Source organism: Haliotis cracherodii, unplaced genomic scaffold, assembly GCF_022045235.1.
Source record: "Haliotis cracherodii isolate W230 unplaced genomic scaffold, xgHalCrac1.p SCAF_8, whole genome shotgun sequence".
Taxonomy (NCBI): Eukaryota; Metazoa; Mollusca; class Gastropoda; order Lepetellida; family Haliotidae; genus Haliotis; species Haliotis cracherodii.
The window spans coordinates 30,277,311-30,297,940 of record NW_027266341.1 but is presented as its reverse complement, the minus strand read 5'-3'; the positions used below and the strand labels follow the sequence as shown (position 1 = coordinate 30,297,940).

At 40.1% G+C, this 20,630-nt stretch overlaps 1 protein-coding gene across 1 annotated transcript in view; it reads left to right on the top strand.

Annotated features, from left to right (window-relative positions):
- LOC139450930 (uncharacterized) overlaps positions 1-20,630 on the top strand; it is a 39,793-nt gene that overhangs the window by 6,939 nt on the left and 12,224 nt on the right. The window contains exons 4-8 of the mRNA XM_071232754.1: positions 12-271; positions 720-837; positions 8,242-8,307; positions 15,726-15,785; positions 19,431-19,511. Coding sequence (XP_071088855.1) covers positions 12-271; positions 720-837; positions 8,242-8,307; positions 15,726-15,785; positions 19,431-19,511 — 585 coding nt within the window. The remainder of the gene's footprint in view (positions 1-11; positions 272-719; positions 838-8,241; positions 8,308-15,725; positions 15,786-19,430; positions 19,512-20,630) is intronic.

Below are 20,630 nucleotides of genomic sequence, written 5' to 3'. Positions count from 1 at the left end.
TTACTCCAAAGGTCAACACTCTGTTGAAATGGACACTGCAGAGATCAGTGAGACGGGCGATCTGTCGGCGGGGATCATATCTAAAGGAAGTCAGAGGGAGCATGCCAGCGACTCAACAGAGAGTTCTAGTTCAGAATCAGAGTTGGAGAGGGAAAAGGAACGTCTCCGCGCAGAAGAGAAGCGCCTGACTAGATCCTGCAGAAAACAACAACTCTGGGCTGAAATCAATGAGCTAAAAGCTTCGGTAGACGATAAAAAGGTCAAGAAACAGGCAAGTGTGAAACCCAGGTTCCTGACGGAAATAGTTTCAACTAAAGAGGTTAACCCAGACGGTCTAAATAATAGTGAACATAGGTAGCACACACACACACGCAAGCACACATGCATGCACCTCCTCCCTACACACACAAACCAGCACACACGCAAGCACACATGCATGCATCCCCACACACCCCAACACACATGCATGCAACTCCTCCCTACACACACAAACCCACACACCAGCACCCACACAAGCACACATCCATGCACCTACACACACATGCATGCACCCCAGCATACACAGAAACGCACACACACCAGCACACACGCATGCATACACACGCACACCAACACACACAAAACACACGGACACACACTTCGTGGTTACAATACTAAAAGATTGATGAATGTTCCATACACTCCCATCAAATAAATTCTCATTCCTCTTCAAAATTCAGAATTTCTCAGTTGGGATGGAGGGGAAAAGCAAGAGTGACAATGACAAACAACCTGAAACAACACAAGCCAGATTAGATAGCCCGCCAGAAGACACCAGGCCATCAAATGTTTCTCAAGGTGTGTATACGTACCATTACATACCATACTTGATTGTATGAATAGTCAGTGCTTCAGTTGCAGGACTCTGCTTGACCAGAGTCAATTCGGCATACACCCGCTTCCTTTTGAATTAATATTGATACCAACATGCAACTACCCAGAGGTAGAAAGTGCAGAGCTCCAGATAACTTTTTGAGCATTTGAGTTTTTACTCTAGGGATTCTATTTTAATTGGGTAATTAAATTTTTCATTGGGTTACCAATATTTTTTTCACTCATCTATTCATCACTCTATTGGGTTCTTCCCAAAATTAGTGAACACTTTTTATTTAAAAAAAGAAATAATGTTTTAGATGCGTATAACTGTTCTAAATATATAGGCTTGACTCGGAAAGAAAATTAGCTCGTAAGTGTGTTTCGGAAATTAACTCCTTTGTACGCATGCTGAAAAGCTTCATTGGGTATTAAATGTGTGCTGTTTTTTTATAATTGGATTTTTTCATTTGATGCATGCATTTCTGTACGCAAGTTAATTGAAAGTAATTGGGTTTTGAATATTGGGGGGGGGGGGGGGGGGGGTATTTTACGCAAGTACGCTGCTTATCTGTAGCTCTGAAAGTGTATATTGAAAGAATAATATGCGATAGCTTTAAATCTGTTATAACATGTAACAATGTCCTGTCTTGTAGCTGGCTACATAAGTGTACATGTAATAATGCTGTATCTTGCAGCCGACTACATAGGTGTACATATGATAATGCTGTGTCTTGTAGCTGGCTACAAAGGTGTACATATAATAATGTTGTGTCTTGTAGCTAGCTACATAAGTGTACACATTGTTATGAGTGACGTTGTATATTTGTGTCAAAGGCAGAGCTTAAGCAAGTAGCTGAGTATCAGACATTAGAATAGATGAGACAGCTAAAAAAGATGTCATTCAGAAAGTATTGTGGGGAGAATCTGTTTGCAAAAACTTAGTTCAGGAAAAAGACACATTGGATGTATTTGAGAGTGAGAAAGTTGCTAAGATGCAATTTGACAGGGAAATAGAATTACTGAAAGTAAAGTGAGATATCGAGAGAGAAAAACAAGAATATGTGGAGAAAGAACATGGGTATGAACGTGAGAGATATGAGCGTGAAAGACAAGAAAAGCGGGAACACCGGGAGCATGAGCGCGAGATGGAAAAACTAAGCAGAGGGTTTGAATTAGGGAGGACTAGAAGTAGATTTGTTGAACAGGAAGAGAACATTGCCCAATTGATTAGATTTGTTTCTCGCTTTTGCGAAAGCGAAATAGACACTTATTTTTCTCAATTTGAAAAGACAGCATCAAATTTAAAGTGGCCTAGACATTGTTGGACTTCTTTATTACAAAGTGGGCTAGTTGGTATCACTCAGGAGGCCTATACAGCTTTATCTGTGGAGGAAAGTTAAGAGTATGAAGTTGTTAAACAAGCCATTTCAAGCGCTTATGAACTTGTTCCAGAGGCATATAGGCAAAAGTTCAGAATTACAAAAAAATTGAAAATCAAACCCATGTTCAGTTTGGTATTGTCAAGGAGACTAATTTTGACAGATCGTGTGCATCCGAAAAGTAGGTGGAAACTATGACAAACTGAAACAATTAATGTTGATTGAAGAGCTCAAAAGGTGTAGTTCACCTGATGTGAAGGTGTATTTGGATGAGCATGATGTAAAAACGTGGCGGGAAGCGGCTACGGTAGCAGATAGGTACACACTCACTCACAAAAGTGTATTTTCAAGGAATTTTCAGTCTAGAGATTATCATAGCGGAGGTCGTGGTAGTGGCAACAATTATCCAAATCGAAAATTTCAGTCCAGTTACCAAAGCTATGGGAGTGATCGCTCATCCTGTGGTCAATCGTGGCAGGGTCAGTCCGATCACAAGTCTGTGAATAATGGTGGACAAAGTCGTGGTCAGTCATTCACGGGTTATTCCAATTACAATTCTGGTCAATGTTAGCAATTTCAAGGTCAGCATAGCGGTTATTCTAGAGGTCATGGTGGTAACCAAGGTTACAGTGGTAAATCTCACTTAGCTAGTAACTCAGGTAGTCTGGAAAACAGACATGGTAGCTATGGTAATGGTTGTAAAAATCAAACTCAGAGTGGGGGACCCCAAGGTCATGGTTGCACCGCAGTGTTTAGTAAGACACCTAGTAGTTTACTCAGTCAGGACAAACCTCAAAATTGATAGGTCTAAGGCAACTTACGATCCTTTCATGTCTAAAGGTGAGATCATGATAGGCAGTGGCGATCCAAAGGCAGTCACTATTCTCAGGGATACAGGTGCATTACAAACTCTCATACTGGAAGGTATAGTTCCTCTATCAGAAGAAACTTATACAGGAACAAGTGTACTCATGCAAGGTATAGAATGTGGTGTTGTCCATGTTCCTCTTCATACTGTAGAGTTTAAGTCAGAACTTGTTTCGGGAACAGTTGTTGTAGGAGTTAGATCACAACTTCCAGTGTCTGGTGTTGATGTTTTGTTAGGAAATGATCTAGCTGGAGGTGAGGTTAAACCTAAGGTTTCAGTAATCAGCCCTGACCCTATTATGTGTGATGAACCTACAATTTCTGGGATTCAGTTAGTGATGAAAGTTCAGACACAGCTCAGGTTTTGGATCAGGACATGGTAAAAAGCCTTGATTTATACCCCGCATGTGCTGTTACTAGAGCTATGGCTAGGAATGAAGTTCAGTCAGAGAATGTAGAATTGCCAGTTAAAGTTCAGTCAGAGGAAATAGATCTGCCAGTTGAAGAAGGCCATGTAGAATTGTCAGAAACTTTTATGTGTGGATTGGATGATGTAGGAGCTAAGCAAGTTACGGATCCTGGTGTAGAATCACAAGATGGTGATGAATTTAGAGGTGTGTGGTCTAGAGAGGAACTGATTCAGAAGCAAAATGCTGATAGTGAGTCGGTAAAGTTTAGGCAAATGGCTTTGTCTTTGAAGGAGATAGAGAATATACCAGGTACCTGTGGGGTATTACTTGGATTTGGATATTTTGATGAGAAAGTGGAGACCACCAGACGTTCCTGCAGATGAGTTTTGGCGTGTTCAACATCAAGTTGTAGTACCACAGTGTTATCGTGAGGAAATCCTCAGTCTAGCGCATGATTCACTGTTAGCAGGTCACTTAGGTGTTAACAAAACTTACCAGAAGTTGTTGAACCATTTCTATTGGCCAGGTTTACAAAATGATGTAAAGGAATACTGTAGAACTTGTCACACTTGCCAGTTGGTAGGTAAGCCAAATCAAACAATTGATAAGTACCCTTAAAACCCATTCCAGCGTTTGAGGAACCATTCAGTAGGGTATTGATCGATTGTGTAGGGCCATTGCCAAAGTCAAAATCTGGGAATAAGTTTTTGTTAACAATCATGTGTACATCTACCAGATTCCCTGAGGCCATTCCATTGTGGAACATTAAGACAAAAACTATTTGTGAGACTTTAACGCTGTTTTTCACAGTATTTGGATTACCAAAGGAATTGCAATCAGATCAGGGTTCCAATTTCATGTCGAATCATTTTAAAAGTCTATTGGTGAGTTAGGGGTCAGACAATTTAAATCCAGCCCATACCATCCAGAGTCTCAGGGAGCTTTGGAGAGATTCCATCAGACCTTAAAAAAAAACATGCTAAGATCGTACTGTATGGACCATGATAAGGACTGGGATAAGGGAGTTCCTTATGTACTTTATGCATCCAGAGAAACTGTGCAGGATTCTCTAGGGTTCAGTCCTTATGAGTTAGTGTTTGGAAGGCAGTTGCGAGGTCCTTTGAAACTGCTAAAGGATAAATGGTTGAATGAAAGTTCAGAAACAAACATCTTGCAGTATGTGTCCGACTTCAAAGAACGATTGATAAGTGCAAGCGAGTTAGCTAAGGCAAACTTACAATTGAGCCAAGAAAAGATGAAAGAAAGGTATGATAGAAAGGCAGTCAAGCGTGAATTTTACCCTGGTGAGAAAGTGCTAGTATTGTTACCTCTGCAGGGAAAACCACTTCATGCCAAATATTCAGGACCATATACAGTATCAAAGAGAGTTAGTGACACTGATTATGTGATCAATACTCCAGGTAGACGTAGGTATTGTCATGCCAACATGATAAAGAAATACCATGAAAGAGGACAGAATAGTGTACCAATGTGTGTGGGGAATGTCATTGAAAATCAAAATGAAGAACAATTTCACTTTGAAGGTGCTGATGCACCAGCAGTTAAATTAAACAATTCTGAAATTTTGAACAATTTGGACGACAAACTATCCCATATGATCGGTAGTGAGAAACAGGAAATGAAAGGGTTGATTATGGAATTTGAAAATCTTTTTCCTGACACACCATCTCGCACAAACTTTATTGAGCATGATATAGACGAGGGGGAAGCTCTTCCAGTTAAGCAACATGTTTACAGGTGTAATCCAATCAAACTAGAGCAGTTGAGAAAAGAGATAGATTACATGTTGACGAATAACATCATACACTCTAGCAATAGTCCTTGGAGTTCTCCATGCATCCTAGTACCTAAACCAGATGGCGGTGTACGATTTTGTACAAACTTTAAAAAGGTCAATGTCATTTCAAAATCAGATTCATACCCTTTACCTAGGATAGACGATTGCATTGATCGCATAGGGCATGCTAGATATGTGTCAAAGTTTGATTTGTTAAAAGGTTACTGGGGCATTCCATTAACATCTAGAGCAAGGCAAGTAAGTGCATTTTGTACACCTGAAGGACTGTTTGAATATAATGTGATGCCATGAGCAAGACGGAATTTGTGAGAGCAACAGTAACCTATTTCAGTCACATGGTAGGTCAAGGTCAAGTGAAGCCAGTTCAAGCCAAAGTCGAGGTGATTGTGAATATTCCAGAACAGAGAAACAGAAAACAACTAATGAGTTTTCTAGGAGTGGTGGGATCTGACCGCAAGTTCTGACGAAATTTTGCCCAAGTAGCATCGCCTTTGACAGGTTTGCTTCAGAAGAACATATCTTTTCACTGGAAAGAACAAAAAGAAGAAGGTTCAAGAAAGTCAAAGCCAAATTAACGAACTCTCCAGTGATGATAGCTCCTGATTACCAGAAACAATTTACCATTCATGTGGATGCGTGTGACCTTGGTGCTGGGGCAGTGCTACAACAAGAAGATGCCATGGGTATTGAGCACCCTATATGATACTTCAGTAGGAAGTTTAACAAACACCACCAAATTATTCCACCATCGAGACACTTGGACTAATATTGACATTAGAACAATTCAACATATATGTGTGCACAACAATGTGGCCAGTGTTAGTATACACAGACCATAATCCACTTGTGTTTGTCAGCAGAATGAAAAACAAGAACCAGAGACTGATGAGGTGGAGCATTGCTATGGAAACATACAACCTGGAAATTATGTATATCAAGGGCAAGGATATTATCATCGCCGACGCACTTTCCAGAGGTTTCACTACGTGAAGTGTACTTACAGTATGTGGAGTACAGAACAGTATACGTGTGAAAATGAACAATGAGTATGTGAACAAAACTCATGGTGTTGAAACAAGAATTGTTTGCATTTGTACAGAAGGGAAACAAACCCTACAATTGTATATGTTGACAAAGATTATGTGTTTGGTAAAATGTGTGTATATAATTTGTACTTTTGTATGACTCTGTACTCTGTGATATGAACCTGTTCATTTAAACTTACCTTAATGTGGTACAATCGATTTATATTCCAGCCCAATTTTACCCGTGTATACCTGAAGGGTCAACTTTTTGTAGGTGTCTGGCGGGCCTTATGCAGAAGATGATTTGCCTGGCAATGGGTATTGTGCAATAAGTAGTGTGCAATTGTTCATGTTATGTTGGTTTTATGTGGTACCTCCAATGTTTAACCCAGCCCAAATTTTGGGACCCTCTCTGGGGGGTCTGGCGGACCTTATGCAGAGGAACATTTTTGTCCAGTATGGGCCGTTTTGTACTCAGTAACTTGTATCTGTTCATCTAAACTTACTTTCATCTGGTACTTTGTATGTATACTCTAGTCAAATTTTACCAGAGTGTCCACTGAGTGCATTAAAGGTCAACATTTGGGGGTGTCTGGCGGGCCTTATGCAGCAGACGATTTATCTGACAATGGGTATTTTATACTTAGTAGAGTGTAATAGTTCATTTTATGTTGATTTCATGTGGTACCTCCAATGTTTAACCCAGCCCAAATTTTGGGACCATCTCTGGGGGTGTCTGGCAGGCCTTTTGCAGAGGAAGATTTGTCTGGTGTGGCCCATTCTGTACCCTGTGAGATGAACCAGATCTTTTACACTTACTTTCATGTGGTACCTCCAATGTTTGATCCAGCCCTTGAATGGTCCCTTCTTATGGGGGGGCAGGGGCCACACGCAGCAGGAGGTCCCCGGCAGACATCCATATATGAATATGTTGGGTTACACAGTAAATGTTCCTGCGTTCCGATATTGGTACCTTGTTCGTTTGACCAAAGTGCTCTGGGCTGCTGCTCTATTTGGGTGGACGGCGTCACGCTTGATTGAGTTAAGCAAGCTGCCTGACGGGGAGAAGCGTGCTTGTGGGGTGATTGGAGTTTGAGTTGGCTTGGTAACTGATTGGTGTGGGCCGATCAACCTTTTGTTGTGTGCTGAAGTAGATAGCTTACTTGGAAATTTGTTTACTATATGAGGGCAAGTTATTGAACAGAAAGGTAAAAAAAGGAAAAAGAATTGGAGAGGGAGAAATATGGTTTAACTGAACGAGGGCAGTTCTGCCCAGCCTTATGTCCGGAGACAAAGTTAGAAGGTCATGTCGACGCTTCGAAAGAGGAAACTGTTGTTACCCAGTTATCCTGTGAACTGTGATATATAAGTTTGGAACAATGTGAAATGGAATTCATTGGGAATGTGATGTCAAAACATCTGAGGTGACTTTTATCTATATAGCACATTTGCCATATTGCTTTGCCTAAATAGATGTGTATGAGTGCCTTGCCCAGTAACTCAGAATTGTTATATACTTATCTTTGTTTTAATTATTAAATCTAGCTTTAAACTTCAGAGATTGTTGTGTGAATCTTGTAATTGTTATTACCGTTCATACCACATGTAACAACATAATAAGGCTGTGTCTTGTAGCTGGCTACATAAGTGTACACATAATAATGTCATATCTTGTAGCTGGCTACATAAGTCTACATATAATACTGCCCTATCTTGTAGCTGTCTACATTAGTGCACATATGACAATGCTCTAAATTGTAGCTGGTTACATAAGTGCAAATATTGTAATCATCCAAACAAATCCCAATATCAATATACCTCAAAACATATTGAGCTATTTCTTTGTTTCAGCTACTAACTCATTAAATCTCTTTCCTTGGTTTCAGTGACTGGTATGAGTGGCGGAAATGCAGAGAACTGTATTATACATGGTCAGAGCATACATGAATATCGTAAGTAAAATTATGCAAGTTTGATGATGATGCCATGTTTTGCAACTTCGTATGGTCCACAGGTACAGAAACTCGACTCTATTAAGTCACATAAAATTTGAGGAGTGATGGTGTGCTGAGCTTGCCATTTATACTTATCCTGTCTCACACATTACATTTTGTCTCTTATTTCCGAATAAAATAAAACACTTTGCAAGCAAACACAACCATTTGCATCTTGAAACACCCACCCAAATGTCTCAATTGCCGTGTGCTCAAACCATGAGATTTTGCTCCACATTACATTTCATCACCAAATAGAGGAAAGACCTGGATAAGCCTGCTGTTTGCCAACTATGTGGGTGTTTTTCACATTTTATCAACCTGTATTTTGCAGTAGATCAATATTCTACCTAGACCAAAGTGAGTATACGCCATACTTCACTTCTACAATAACTGACGACCTGTCCAACGCCTCAACCCAGGGCGCCTTGGACGTATCAGTTGAGAAAGCTGTTCTACCTCATATGTCGCCTCCGTGGATCCAGCCTGAAAGGACAGAGCCGGCACATATTTTATGCTTTCTCCCTCTTTTGGACTTTACAACAGTTGACTGTTACCTCAACTCCTCTACCCAGAGGCCCAACGAGATGTCCCATTCGCCACACCATTCGTCATGGGCCCCCTGCATGTCATCACCTAGTGCAACCACCTGTATCGGACAAGTACCTTCCCGCCCTCCTGTGTTATTTGTTGTCTCCCTCTTTGGCAACACCACCATGATATTGCTGGAATATTGCTAAAAGCGGCGTTAAACCAAACTCACTCACTCAGTCTTCGGGAACTATGGCTTATCGTTCCTCTCCACCTGTAACACAGACGACTTGCTGTCATCGCACTCCCTCTCCCTTTGAGACAAGATCCTTTGCCCCAGATAAGGGTCACAGTAATGTGGAGTCCATAGGTTGCCTTTGTTAGATGGTGTCCCAGCTCTCACTGGATTCACCTCAGAAGTTGGGCCCTTCCTCGTTGATGTTTGAAATGCTGGGTGATGACCTAGCCACCTAAAGGCTTCAACCAGCGCCTGTGATTGGGTCCACTGCCTCTTCCCCGGATAAGTCCTTTCCGGGACTAAGGAAATCGACTCCCTGAAAGTGCCCACCTTCTGATGTCATACCCTCTCACTGCGGTCTTTGGCTCCACAAGTTGATGATGATGCTCATAAGTTGGGTAATCAATCATCCTCCTTCCCTGTGGATGACAGGGATCTGTTTTCCGTTGACACTGCCATCCGTCATTCACTCTTGCTTCTCTCCCTCGCCATATCAGCAAAACAGGCGTTACTTGCTGCTCTTGACAACCCCACGATATTGCATGAGGCACAGCTTTTGGAATTTCAGCAACAACACCTTGCTAACGCTGTTTCTTTCTTGGCCCATGCTACAGGTATGTGTACCGTAATTCTCTGTTGGGGATATATTGCTCAGTCTTCTTGGGATTCTGAACATACTAGGCAACTCATTGTTCGAGAAGTCGGTGATCCTCTTTCTGTGCCTCAGGTCGAGGTCGCCTCACTTTCAACAGTGCCTTCGGAGTGTCTTCTAAGAATGATCAATGTCCCACTTTGACAAGTCCGGTGGTAGAGGACGGAACCAGGGACAGAAGGCCAACAGTGCCACCCCAATGTACTTGCTCTCTTGTGCTGCACAACTGGGACCTTGCTCCTGCTATCGTCTGGCTGTTTTGGCCAAACTTTACCATCCTGGGCAACTGTTTGTTACGTCCTTCCTGAGGAAGGGGTGTTTGCTGCCAATAACAGAACCGCCCCACGTCATTCATTATTCTCATGCCATTCTGCCAATTCTCAGACGCCATACACAAACTGGTCAAGAATCATGCTGTTCAAGTCTTGGACACAGCCTACATCATCCACAACATCTTTGCACCGATATTCAGTGCCGAAGAAGAATCCACAAGTTTGCATGATGTACAATATGCAGATCTTCAACTCCCCGTACCTGGAACAGCCAACTCCGCACCATGTTATTGCTAAAGCAATTTATGGTGAGTGGAGATCTACAAAATGTCTTTCTGCATGTCCATATAAATTCATTACACTGCAGTTACCTCTGGTTCACTTCCAGGGACATTTCCAATGGTCGGTCCTACCATTTGTAATTTCCATGGACGGGTTTCCTTTAATCTGGATCACGAAGCCTGTCATTGCCTTCCTCCACCTAAGGGGGATCAGATTTGAACTGTAACTGAACGATTGTATACAGAGCCATGCCCAGCACAATGTACTTCTACAGCTGCTTTCCTTTACCCAGTCGCCTTTTGGTTCCGTTCTACCTTCTCCAGGCTTATACTGATGCACATTTACCATCTCCCAGTACCAACAATCGGCACGAGACGTGTGTACTCGCCTCTACATGGACCCTGCATCATAATTGCTACCATGGCGGGATGCTTCTGGCATCGAAGACGTTGCTGGTCTTCAACAGTTTGGACCCTAGATACTGCCACTGCAAGTGAACGTCTAGTCAACAAAGATGAAAATTTCCTCCTGAATGTTCTACCTGTACACTACAATGGTTACAATTAAAGTCTTGATTGTCAGTCATGCTGTCCACGCCGTGATATAACTGGAATAATGTTTAAAGCGGCGTTAAACCCAACACACTCACTCAGGCATGAGGTCTTATTGATGTACATAGTTTTTCTCATCTGAGAATTATTGTAGTCATTGTCACGATAACACAGTTATATTATGTAAGACTATTTCATCGTAGTCGAGGCTGGGTACACATTAACATTACAATGATGTGGTAAATTTAACAGAAACCGTAAAAGTTTCCGTCCTGTGTGACACCATGACTGACGCTAAATCATGCACAACGACGGTAGGTCTGCATTCCTGACTAATTCTCTTTGTTACATTGGAAAACATGGTAAACAAATAACAGTACGCAGATTGTCAGAATGTTTCTGATTACTTACGGGACACATTTATGTATATGATCCCTCAATCAACGAGAATCCTCCTCTGGTAATCCCGCGTACTGTTGTCAGTTAACACGCCATTTTGTAAAAGTCGGTCATCAGTAGTGATGTCATCGGAAGTAAACATTGTTGTACATATTTGGTAAAAAAAAATTAGCTGTAAACTTTTAACTCGGCATCCATTGTGTTCTTTCTTTTTGTTTGCATTAATATCATCATCGCCAGTGATTCGATGCTAAAAGGTGTGATTTTGGGGTGTGTAAGAAACAGGTTACTGCACTCGTGCCTGTCAGATACCATTGATCTTACAACTCGTTGTTACAAAGCGAAATTGGTATTGCATGGGAGCTCGTTTAGTATTCTATAGTTATTGCTCATCCGTGAAGAGATCACCCGTTTAATAAACATACAGCGGTTTTACACATTGTTTGACAACATCACGTGCACACAGAACTTTTTTGGGACGGCCACTTCACATGACCAAACAAAATGGCTACTGTCAAAATGTACCGATTCTCACCAGGGCGTGATTACAAATACTTTTTGTTCATATAAATTATTATGAAATCGAAAAAGTAATATGTTCTAAATATACGGATGAGAAAATATTTATTAATTAGAAATATAAAACAACATGAAAATCAAAGACGATGAATCTGTTGTCAAGTGAATGATCCTATCACAATGGCAACTGAAGCTATAAAAGTAAATGATTGTGTCAAAATTGATGGTCAGCTGAAGGGACGGGGGCTATCGGTTGTTCAACCTTTAGGGACAAACAGCATGTTCAACGTTAAACTGGATGATGGTTCCACGAAACAGGTACCTCGCTATCGAATGCAACGAATTCCAGAGACAGTTTCGGGCACATTACCCCCACCCACCTTTGTTGATATAATGACTACAGTTTGTTCGATCTTAATGATCTATTCAAAGATGACTTGTTTGATATTGTGCCTGTGCCTCTAAAGGGGGATGAAATACCTGTTCCGCCAACCTACTGTGACGATTCCAAAATTGCAAATTTCATTGCAACAAATCAGAATGTGAACACTTCCAGGAAGACCGCGTATGACATGAAAATCCTCACTAGATTCATGCACGAGCAGAATGACTTTAGACAACTAGAAGCCATTCCTGCCCATGAACTTTGTAAACTTTTATGCAATTTCTTAACGAAACGTCAAAATGGGTCCGATTGTGAGCCCACAAGATTGAGGGGGATGATTGCCAGTATAGGCAGCCACCTCAAAACAAAATTTTATTGGAAATCAATCATGCGCGATATAGAGTTTACGTCAGGGAGGTACTGAAACCAAACAAAAAATTCTAAAACAAGAAGGTCTCAGAAACTTACCTATGCGTGCGCAGTCCCTAGTCAGAACGACATTGACACATTATGGACATCTGGGGAATTAGGTCTGGAAACTCCCGAGTCCATTTTGAATACACTTTGATGGCATAACATGACACATTTTGGACAGCATAGCGTTACTCCTCATAGAAATATGCGCTGGGGAGACGTGATGTTAAAACAAGATGGCTTCACAATCACTGCTCAATCATTTGCCAACTGTCGACCGTCTCTGCTCCATCCCAAACTTTCAATGTGACAGCTAGCCAGTCTCGCACACTCAGCTCTATCTTTGCCGGTACAATCACCAATTCTATGATAAATGTAAATTTTCTTAACCAGAGCACTGACATGTCATCAGACACGAATCTCCAGTAATAGAAAGTAATAGACTGTCATCGGGGGAATCCCTCTGCATGCGGTCATGTGACGTTGTGACCTTGGCCTTGTCGACCAACGATTCAACTTGTTTTGTTATTGTTTTCGAGACATCGCTGCAGTTTCGCAGGAAGTTCATTAAAGTAGATTTTTTTGGGAAAAAAAGAGTGTTCGGGTGTTTTCTCCATTGAAATTGCTAAAATTTTGATATCATAGTTGCACTTGATGATGACTATTTACATGACTTTGTATGCATACGCATGACCTGATTTGAACTCGGGAAGTGACTTACGGAGTCAATCAGCTGATTTTTACATAGGTACAAATGACGAGTAATAAATAAAATACTGAACTCGCTCCCGTGTAATACCAATTTAGCTTTGTAACGAGTTGTAAAGTCAATGGTATCTGACAGGCAGGAGTGCAGTAGCCTGTTTCTTACACACCCTAAAATTACACCTTTTTAGCATCGAATCAATGCATTATGTCTACTCTCATGATCGCAGTAGCGCATTAATACATAACACCACTGTCATAAGTGACATCATCCCATGTGTTGCTTACTTCTCATAAATAATGTGACCCTACACAAAAAGGTTTCCGCCATATCCGAGGATTATCAAGGCGATGATGATATAAATGCAAACAAAAAGAAACCCATTTGAGATAACTGGTATCAAACATATGTGTGAGATCAAATTACAGGCCAGTGATTGGCTACTCCATGGTGATGACCTGAGGTCAGATTATGACAGACTACTTTCCGGATCGTAAGTCATTGATAAGTTGCTCGTGCTTCAGTCGAATGTCCACCTACGTCTCTGTTGAACGTACTGGTTTTAGAGTGTAATTAGCTTTATTACCGTGTTATGGGTTTTCGGACGCTATAGAGACATTCGCTGATCACAAGAACCGTAAAAGATCTCATTCAGTTATCAAAGACAGCTTTATCTAGAAATCAAGCCATCATCTGAGTATTTACAATGTCTGTTGACACCACAACCCTCATTGTAGCGGGAGTAATTCGCGATAAACATGGCCGTTTGAAAACGTTTGATGTCCGAAAACAAATGATCCGACGATATATATATCTCTCCTCTTCAACCCTCACTTCGAAGTCGACTATTATAATTTGAAATACATCACGCACATTAAAAGTTTTGAATTCTGTTGGATATCTCCCCTTCTGTGATATCATTCACTGTCATTTTAGGCAAAGCAAAATTACTGTGTGTTTAGAAATCTAACGGATATTGGACATTTAGTCGAAGGATTGAATTTCAAAAATAGCCCATTAGTGATCACAGGAATGATAATTCTGAAACGTCGCAGAGGAACCTGGAATCGTTTAGAATGTTTTGGAAAATACCTAGACACGAACGCCGAAGTGCTCTTTCCGCCATAATAGATAGTGTTGACAAAAATCATGTTATGTGTAAGAATAGAGATTACTACACAAGTGCCAGTCAGATACCATTTATCTTACGAGTTGTTTCAAAGCGTATCTAACGAGCTGACTTTTGCTCGTTAGATACGTTTTGAAACAACTCGTAAGAGAATGGTATCTGACAGGCACAATTGCAGTACTCTGTTTCTTACACACCCTAAAATCTCACCTTTTTAGCATCAAATGGATGCATTTTTCTGTTCTCATGATCCCAGTACATAATATGATACATAACACACCGGTAATGAGTGACGTCATCCGATGTATTGCTTACGATTCACAAATAATGTGACCCTACACCTAAACCTAAAAACGTTTCCGCCATCTGTCGATTGCAAAGGCGATGATGACAGTGCAGATAAGATTAAAAAGGGCCCGCATGATGCCGAGTTAAAACATTCACCTCAAACAAATTACCAAATATGTACAACAATGTTTACTACCGTATGACATCACTGCCAGTGACCGACTTGTACAAAATGGCATGTTCACTGACAACAGTACGCAGGATTTTCAGGGGAGGATTTCCGTTGATTGAGGGAAGGTATATACATAAATGTGTCATGTAAGTAATCAGAAACAATCAGACAATCTGGGTACTGTTATTTGTTGTTATGTTTTCCAATGTAACCAAAAGAATTTGTCAGAAATGCAGATAACTTCCGGTGCGTTGTGCGTGATTTAGCGTCAGTCATGGCGTCACACAGGACGGAAACTTTTATGATTTCTGCTGAATTTTACTGATCATTGTAATGTATATAATTTTAATTCCATAATTCGTGCAACTTGCACACACCAGTGATGACGTGCCATAGCATGAGGGTAACGAGGTGTGGGTCACTATACAATATAAACCTTATACACTGCAACTTCAAACAAAATGCAAATGAGAATTCATATTATATTTGAGGCTAACGGTTAACAATACAGCCAATATATTTTTTAGGCATACATACATACATACCTGGTCGTGTCATACCAAGAGACGTTAAAAGATGGTGCTTGTTGTTACTCTGTCTGGCACTCAGCATTAAGGGGATAAAACAGAGACTGGTCGGCTCGGAGTCAGTATACTGTGTCTGAGTTGGGTATTCATGTTCAACCGTGGCATGGTATCTCAGTGGGCTATCAGTATAATCGACATCGGCCTGGAATAGTACAAGCAGCCACACACACTCACGTGCATGCACATCGCTATGTTAGTGCAATAAAAATGGGCGTGACGTGAAACCCAATTTCACCTAACCTCTTTTTCAGATATGGTTGGGACGCAAAATGTATTCAATCGAGCGACCCCTGCAGGAACTGTTGATGAAGGTAGGCACTGTCACCCTTTATTCGGATAATTGGAGAATGTTTGTTAACTGTGTAGTTGACGCTGATAATTATGAAAAAGAAATGCATCATATAAATATGTAACCTGGATTAAACTGGTGTATCAAATATCAATAAATACTCTCATATGATCTCTCATCCTACCCGTGTCCTTATTGTACCAGTTGCCATGCATATCTATGTTTACATTTAGGTTTTCCGATTTTGTTCAATGAATGTAATTGAATATAATCTGTACGGATTGTATGCATCTTTTGAATCCATTACAAAACCGGAATGAACTTGTCTTCCGGATTTAGAGTCAAGCCAAAATGGATGCTACTGTTTGGTGCGGGTTTTCAGCTTACATACTGGTCTTATATGTGGCATTATATGTAACTTTTACCAAGTTCTTTGATCAAACAAGTAATACAGTGATGCTCACACAGTGGAAAGTATAAACCTGTCATGTAGGGCATCCAGATTTTGGATAACAGCTGTCTGGGACAGAATCGTTTTCATGGGTTTATAATTGGTGCATTCTACCAATGAAAACAACACAAACACAGAATTTCCCCACTCTGAAAAGCATTCTACAAGTTTATCTTTTCTATTAGGCCACTTTTAGGCATAAGCTGGTTCATCATTCATATTTATTTAAAGTTGTGACATCAATTGGTAAAATTTTGGCCATATATGAACAGCTGTCAACGATAGAGGCGCCACCTTGTGATTATAAATGATCAAGACACAAGAAGTGACGTAAGGAAATGTTTACCTGTATTTGAAGAAAAATGTTATATATTTAAACTCAAAGTGAATACAGATAAGACAAAGGATCTAATAGTGTGTAAAATGTCGTCCAGTAAGGTAAACCCATGTTTTTGTGTTCACATCAGGCATCGAGGGTCATGTAAACAGTGTTTCAAACAAAAAAAGACTTTTAGAACTGCTTAACTATTGTCAGCTTAACCGTTTTTCACCAAATGGTTCAGTCTATATTAAATTGTACAGAAATAGGAGCTTTGAGAAACCAATACTCTTGGAACATGTACATTTAAAATGTATTAAACATATTGGCGTACCAATCGCGTATAACAATCAACGCGTACGCGACATGTACATGGCTAACTGGAGAAATATCCACTGACCATGTACACCACAGTATGATCTTGTACTGGTGACAATTACTACCATCTGATAACACTCTCTCAGATAATGCTTGCAAATTGATGTTTCATTTACCTAATGTAATCAAGAATGCAACTTCCAACTTTTGAATGGCATGTTTGTCATCGTTAAAACATTCTGATTGATCAGTTTGTAATATAATGCCATTTAAATTGATGTGAAATATTACCGACTGTAATAAATGTAATAAACCTAAAGTATTTTTCATTTTCGTTTGTAGTAATGTGCGCTTAATATCCTTACTTCTGCTTTTGATATGTGACATTTACCAACACTTTATTTCCAATGTTCTCCTAGAAGTCAACTTGTTCTGTATCGCAAATCTTTTCAATATCATCTATAGCCTTTTCTACGTATTGTCGCCTAGCCTTTGTAACATACCTATCGAACACTTTCTCTTTGGGACACCAGAAATGGGCTTCACACATTGTATTCATGTCAGAGCTTCGGCGTGACACTTTAACCAGTAGGCTACCCGACCGCGAAATCAGGTTGTCTATATTATTGCCCGAGAACATCAGCCTATTGAAGATCACTGTAGTCTGAGATACTAGCGTGAATCAAACCCACATTGACAATACGTTGAAAAGGCTCTGAGACTCTTCAACACTATTAACTAGATCCCACACTCTTCTTGTTATTGTATATTGCATGTTGCTTGCATCAAATCGGGGATTTTGTAACAGCTCCAGCCTCAATTATTGACAGACCTCCGCGGTATAATTCAAATGGTTTGGTGTGGCGTAGATCAATATTCACTCACACAATATGTTATGACAACCATAGGGACCTAATGACCTACAATGTCCAGAAATCTCCACAATAACACTTCCGGGTTCGTCAACGTATCCCAATTGCGTGCTTGCCCATGAAGCCAATCACAACTCAATGAGCACTGAGACAGGCATATGGGTCACTGACCTATGACGCTAAGGTCAGATTGAAGAAGAATTGTTTACTTGAGTTTGAGATGTTTGCTTATGATCCTGTGCCAGACTTCGTGTTTGGGGAGTGCCAAAATGATGACAATATGATTTGTTTTATAACAAATACACCTGACCATAGAAAATAGTGGTGTTCATACAAAGATATAGACTATGAGCATATTGAATCCATGTAGAGTGACATGGAAGAATCACAGGTCTATATATTAATCATGTATTACATGGGGCTTCATATTAGAAATGATCGGTACTTATTAGCATGTTGATGGTATGTTATTGTGTCTGTATGTAGAAGTTTTATTTGTTTGTTTGCATGTTTGTTTGTTGTTTAATGCCACACTCAGCAATATTCTAGCTATATGACGGCAGTCTGTAAATAATCGAGAATGGACAATCCAGTGATTGATATCATGAGCATCGATCCATGCATTTGAGATAATATGACATGCATCAACCAAGTCAGCGAGTCTGACCACGCGATCCCGTTAGTCATCTCTTATGCCAAGCAAAATCGCCTTTTTACGACAAGCATGGGTTGCTGAAGTCCTATTCTACCCCGGATCTTCAAGTAGTTATGAAAAGTTTTCCTTTCACTGCTTGTAAATAACGGCAGTATAATCATATGATGAAAGAAACATTTGTTCTACTATTTATTGATTTGGTCTGTCATTAGAAGGCATTCTGAGACTTCGATAGGCATTTACGATGTAGCCATGACTCCTTTGTATGTGTTACACTACTATTGACGTGCCATTAACGTAGGCATAGACTGGGTCACAATGTCCGATACATTGTAGCACCCACCAGTGATGTCCTGCCACTTCATGAGAGTCACAAATTGTTGGTCCCTTTTCAATATACCCCTAATACACCACACTTATGTAAATCACTATATTTTCCCAGATCTGTATACCAAAGTGCTAAAAGTAATTTCAGTCGAAAAAGATATGACAAATGATATTCATAGCAGTTTATGACAAATACCAGTAACCCTGAACTGTTTTATATGAGTATATGGGCAGTAAACATTCAGTTGGGTGCTGTTCTGACTCTCGGGAATTCGCTGTATCAAAACTTAGGTAACTAATATTGAACGATGGTAAAATTGTTGTCACAACCTTAGTTTTGGCCTTCACAAATGTCTAAAAGATAACCAACAGTACTTCACAGCCTTTTGTATATATGCACTCCCGCAGGGTCAGAAACGTAGTTCATCATGATAATGATGAGACGTGTTAATATTAACAACAACTGAATTCCATTATATATGGTGTTATTTCTCTCCTAAAATATACTGCTGTCACAATTATCAAATACCGGTAGCTTGATCACACTCTAGGCAGTACAGTCTGAATTTTGGTGCTGATTAGAAAGATTATTTGAATGCTATCCTGTTGAAAAGAGGATTTTTTCCATAGTACCAGGACGGAGTCAATTCTTTGTTGAATTTGTTTTTGTCTGTCAAACTATACTTTATTCAGTTAAATCCCTTACCGTTGTGGACTGTTTTCAGGCGGAGTCCCTCAAGCCGTCACTGTGGTCGGGACGCAGAACATATTTACTGGACCGACCCCTGCAGGGACTGTTGGTGAAGGTAGGCAATGTCAGCCATGATTCAGGTTATTCTAGTTTTGTATTGGAGCTAATACGTATGGAAAGAAAACATATAATAATTTATAATCTAGAAGTAAACTGTTCTATGACATATAAATATTACCCATAATGGTTGTATCGTCGTGTAATTACTTTCCCATATTTGCACATGTGCATTTAAGCGATTCTCAATGTTAATTCGTCAATTAAAGCCATATGACGTCATCCATTGTTAACGTCACAAATTCATTTCATTACGATCTGAAAAATCTCTTAAAATGACAATTAGTAATAAAGAGAATAACCTACTCGAAACTCGGAATTACAGATTATCTTTACCCCGTGAAAGAATGTTGTAAGAACACCATTTATTCACTCGGGACATATAATCGGTAATTCCTCATAGGTCGTTTATTATTCTATATATGTAATTTATGATCTAATGTCAATTTCATCATAAATTGAATGTCTGTTTTTCAACTTGACAATGTCACAACATCTCGATTACCCTTAACGTGCAGAACTTGATAGACTTAGTGATCAGACCATGGCGCTGTATGAGAGAGTGTCTGGAATGAGAGAGGGGCCGCTTTCTTATCGCCCCATGAAACAGTGTCCTATACCACGTTACTGCTGAAAACGACAGTATGTTTTAATTTTAAAAATCATCCCCTAGCCAACTTCTATTGTACCAGTATATCTGATTCACTTAGTGGATATAACGTCCCAGCAGACTTGCATACCTAAGTTTACATCAAGGTTTACAGAATATATTCAATGAATGTAACTGAATATACTCTATACAGATGTTTATGGACCTTTGGAATCCAGTACAAAAGCTGAATGGACTTATTTTCAAGTTCTAGAGTCAAGCCAGAAGTTGATGCTTCTGTTGTGTGGTTTTAGGAACTTTCTTCCCCAGTGGACATACTGGTCTTATATGTAGTGTTATATATGTTTACTAAGTTCTCTGATCTAACAAGAAATGACGGGATGCTTACATATTGCGGTAACATTATTGGCGGCCTTGTCAGTGGGAACAAGTACTAATGTTTCATGTAGGGCATCCGGACTTTGGATGACAGCTGACTGGGACAGACTAGGTTTAATGGGTTTTCAA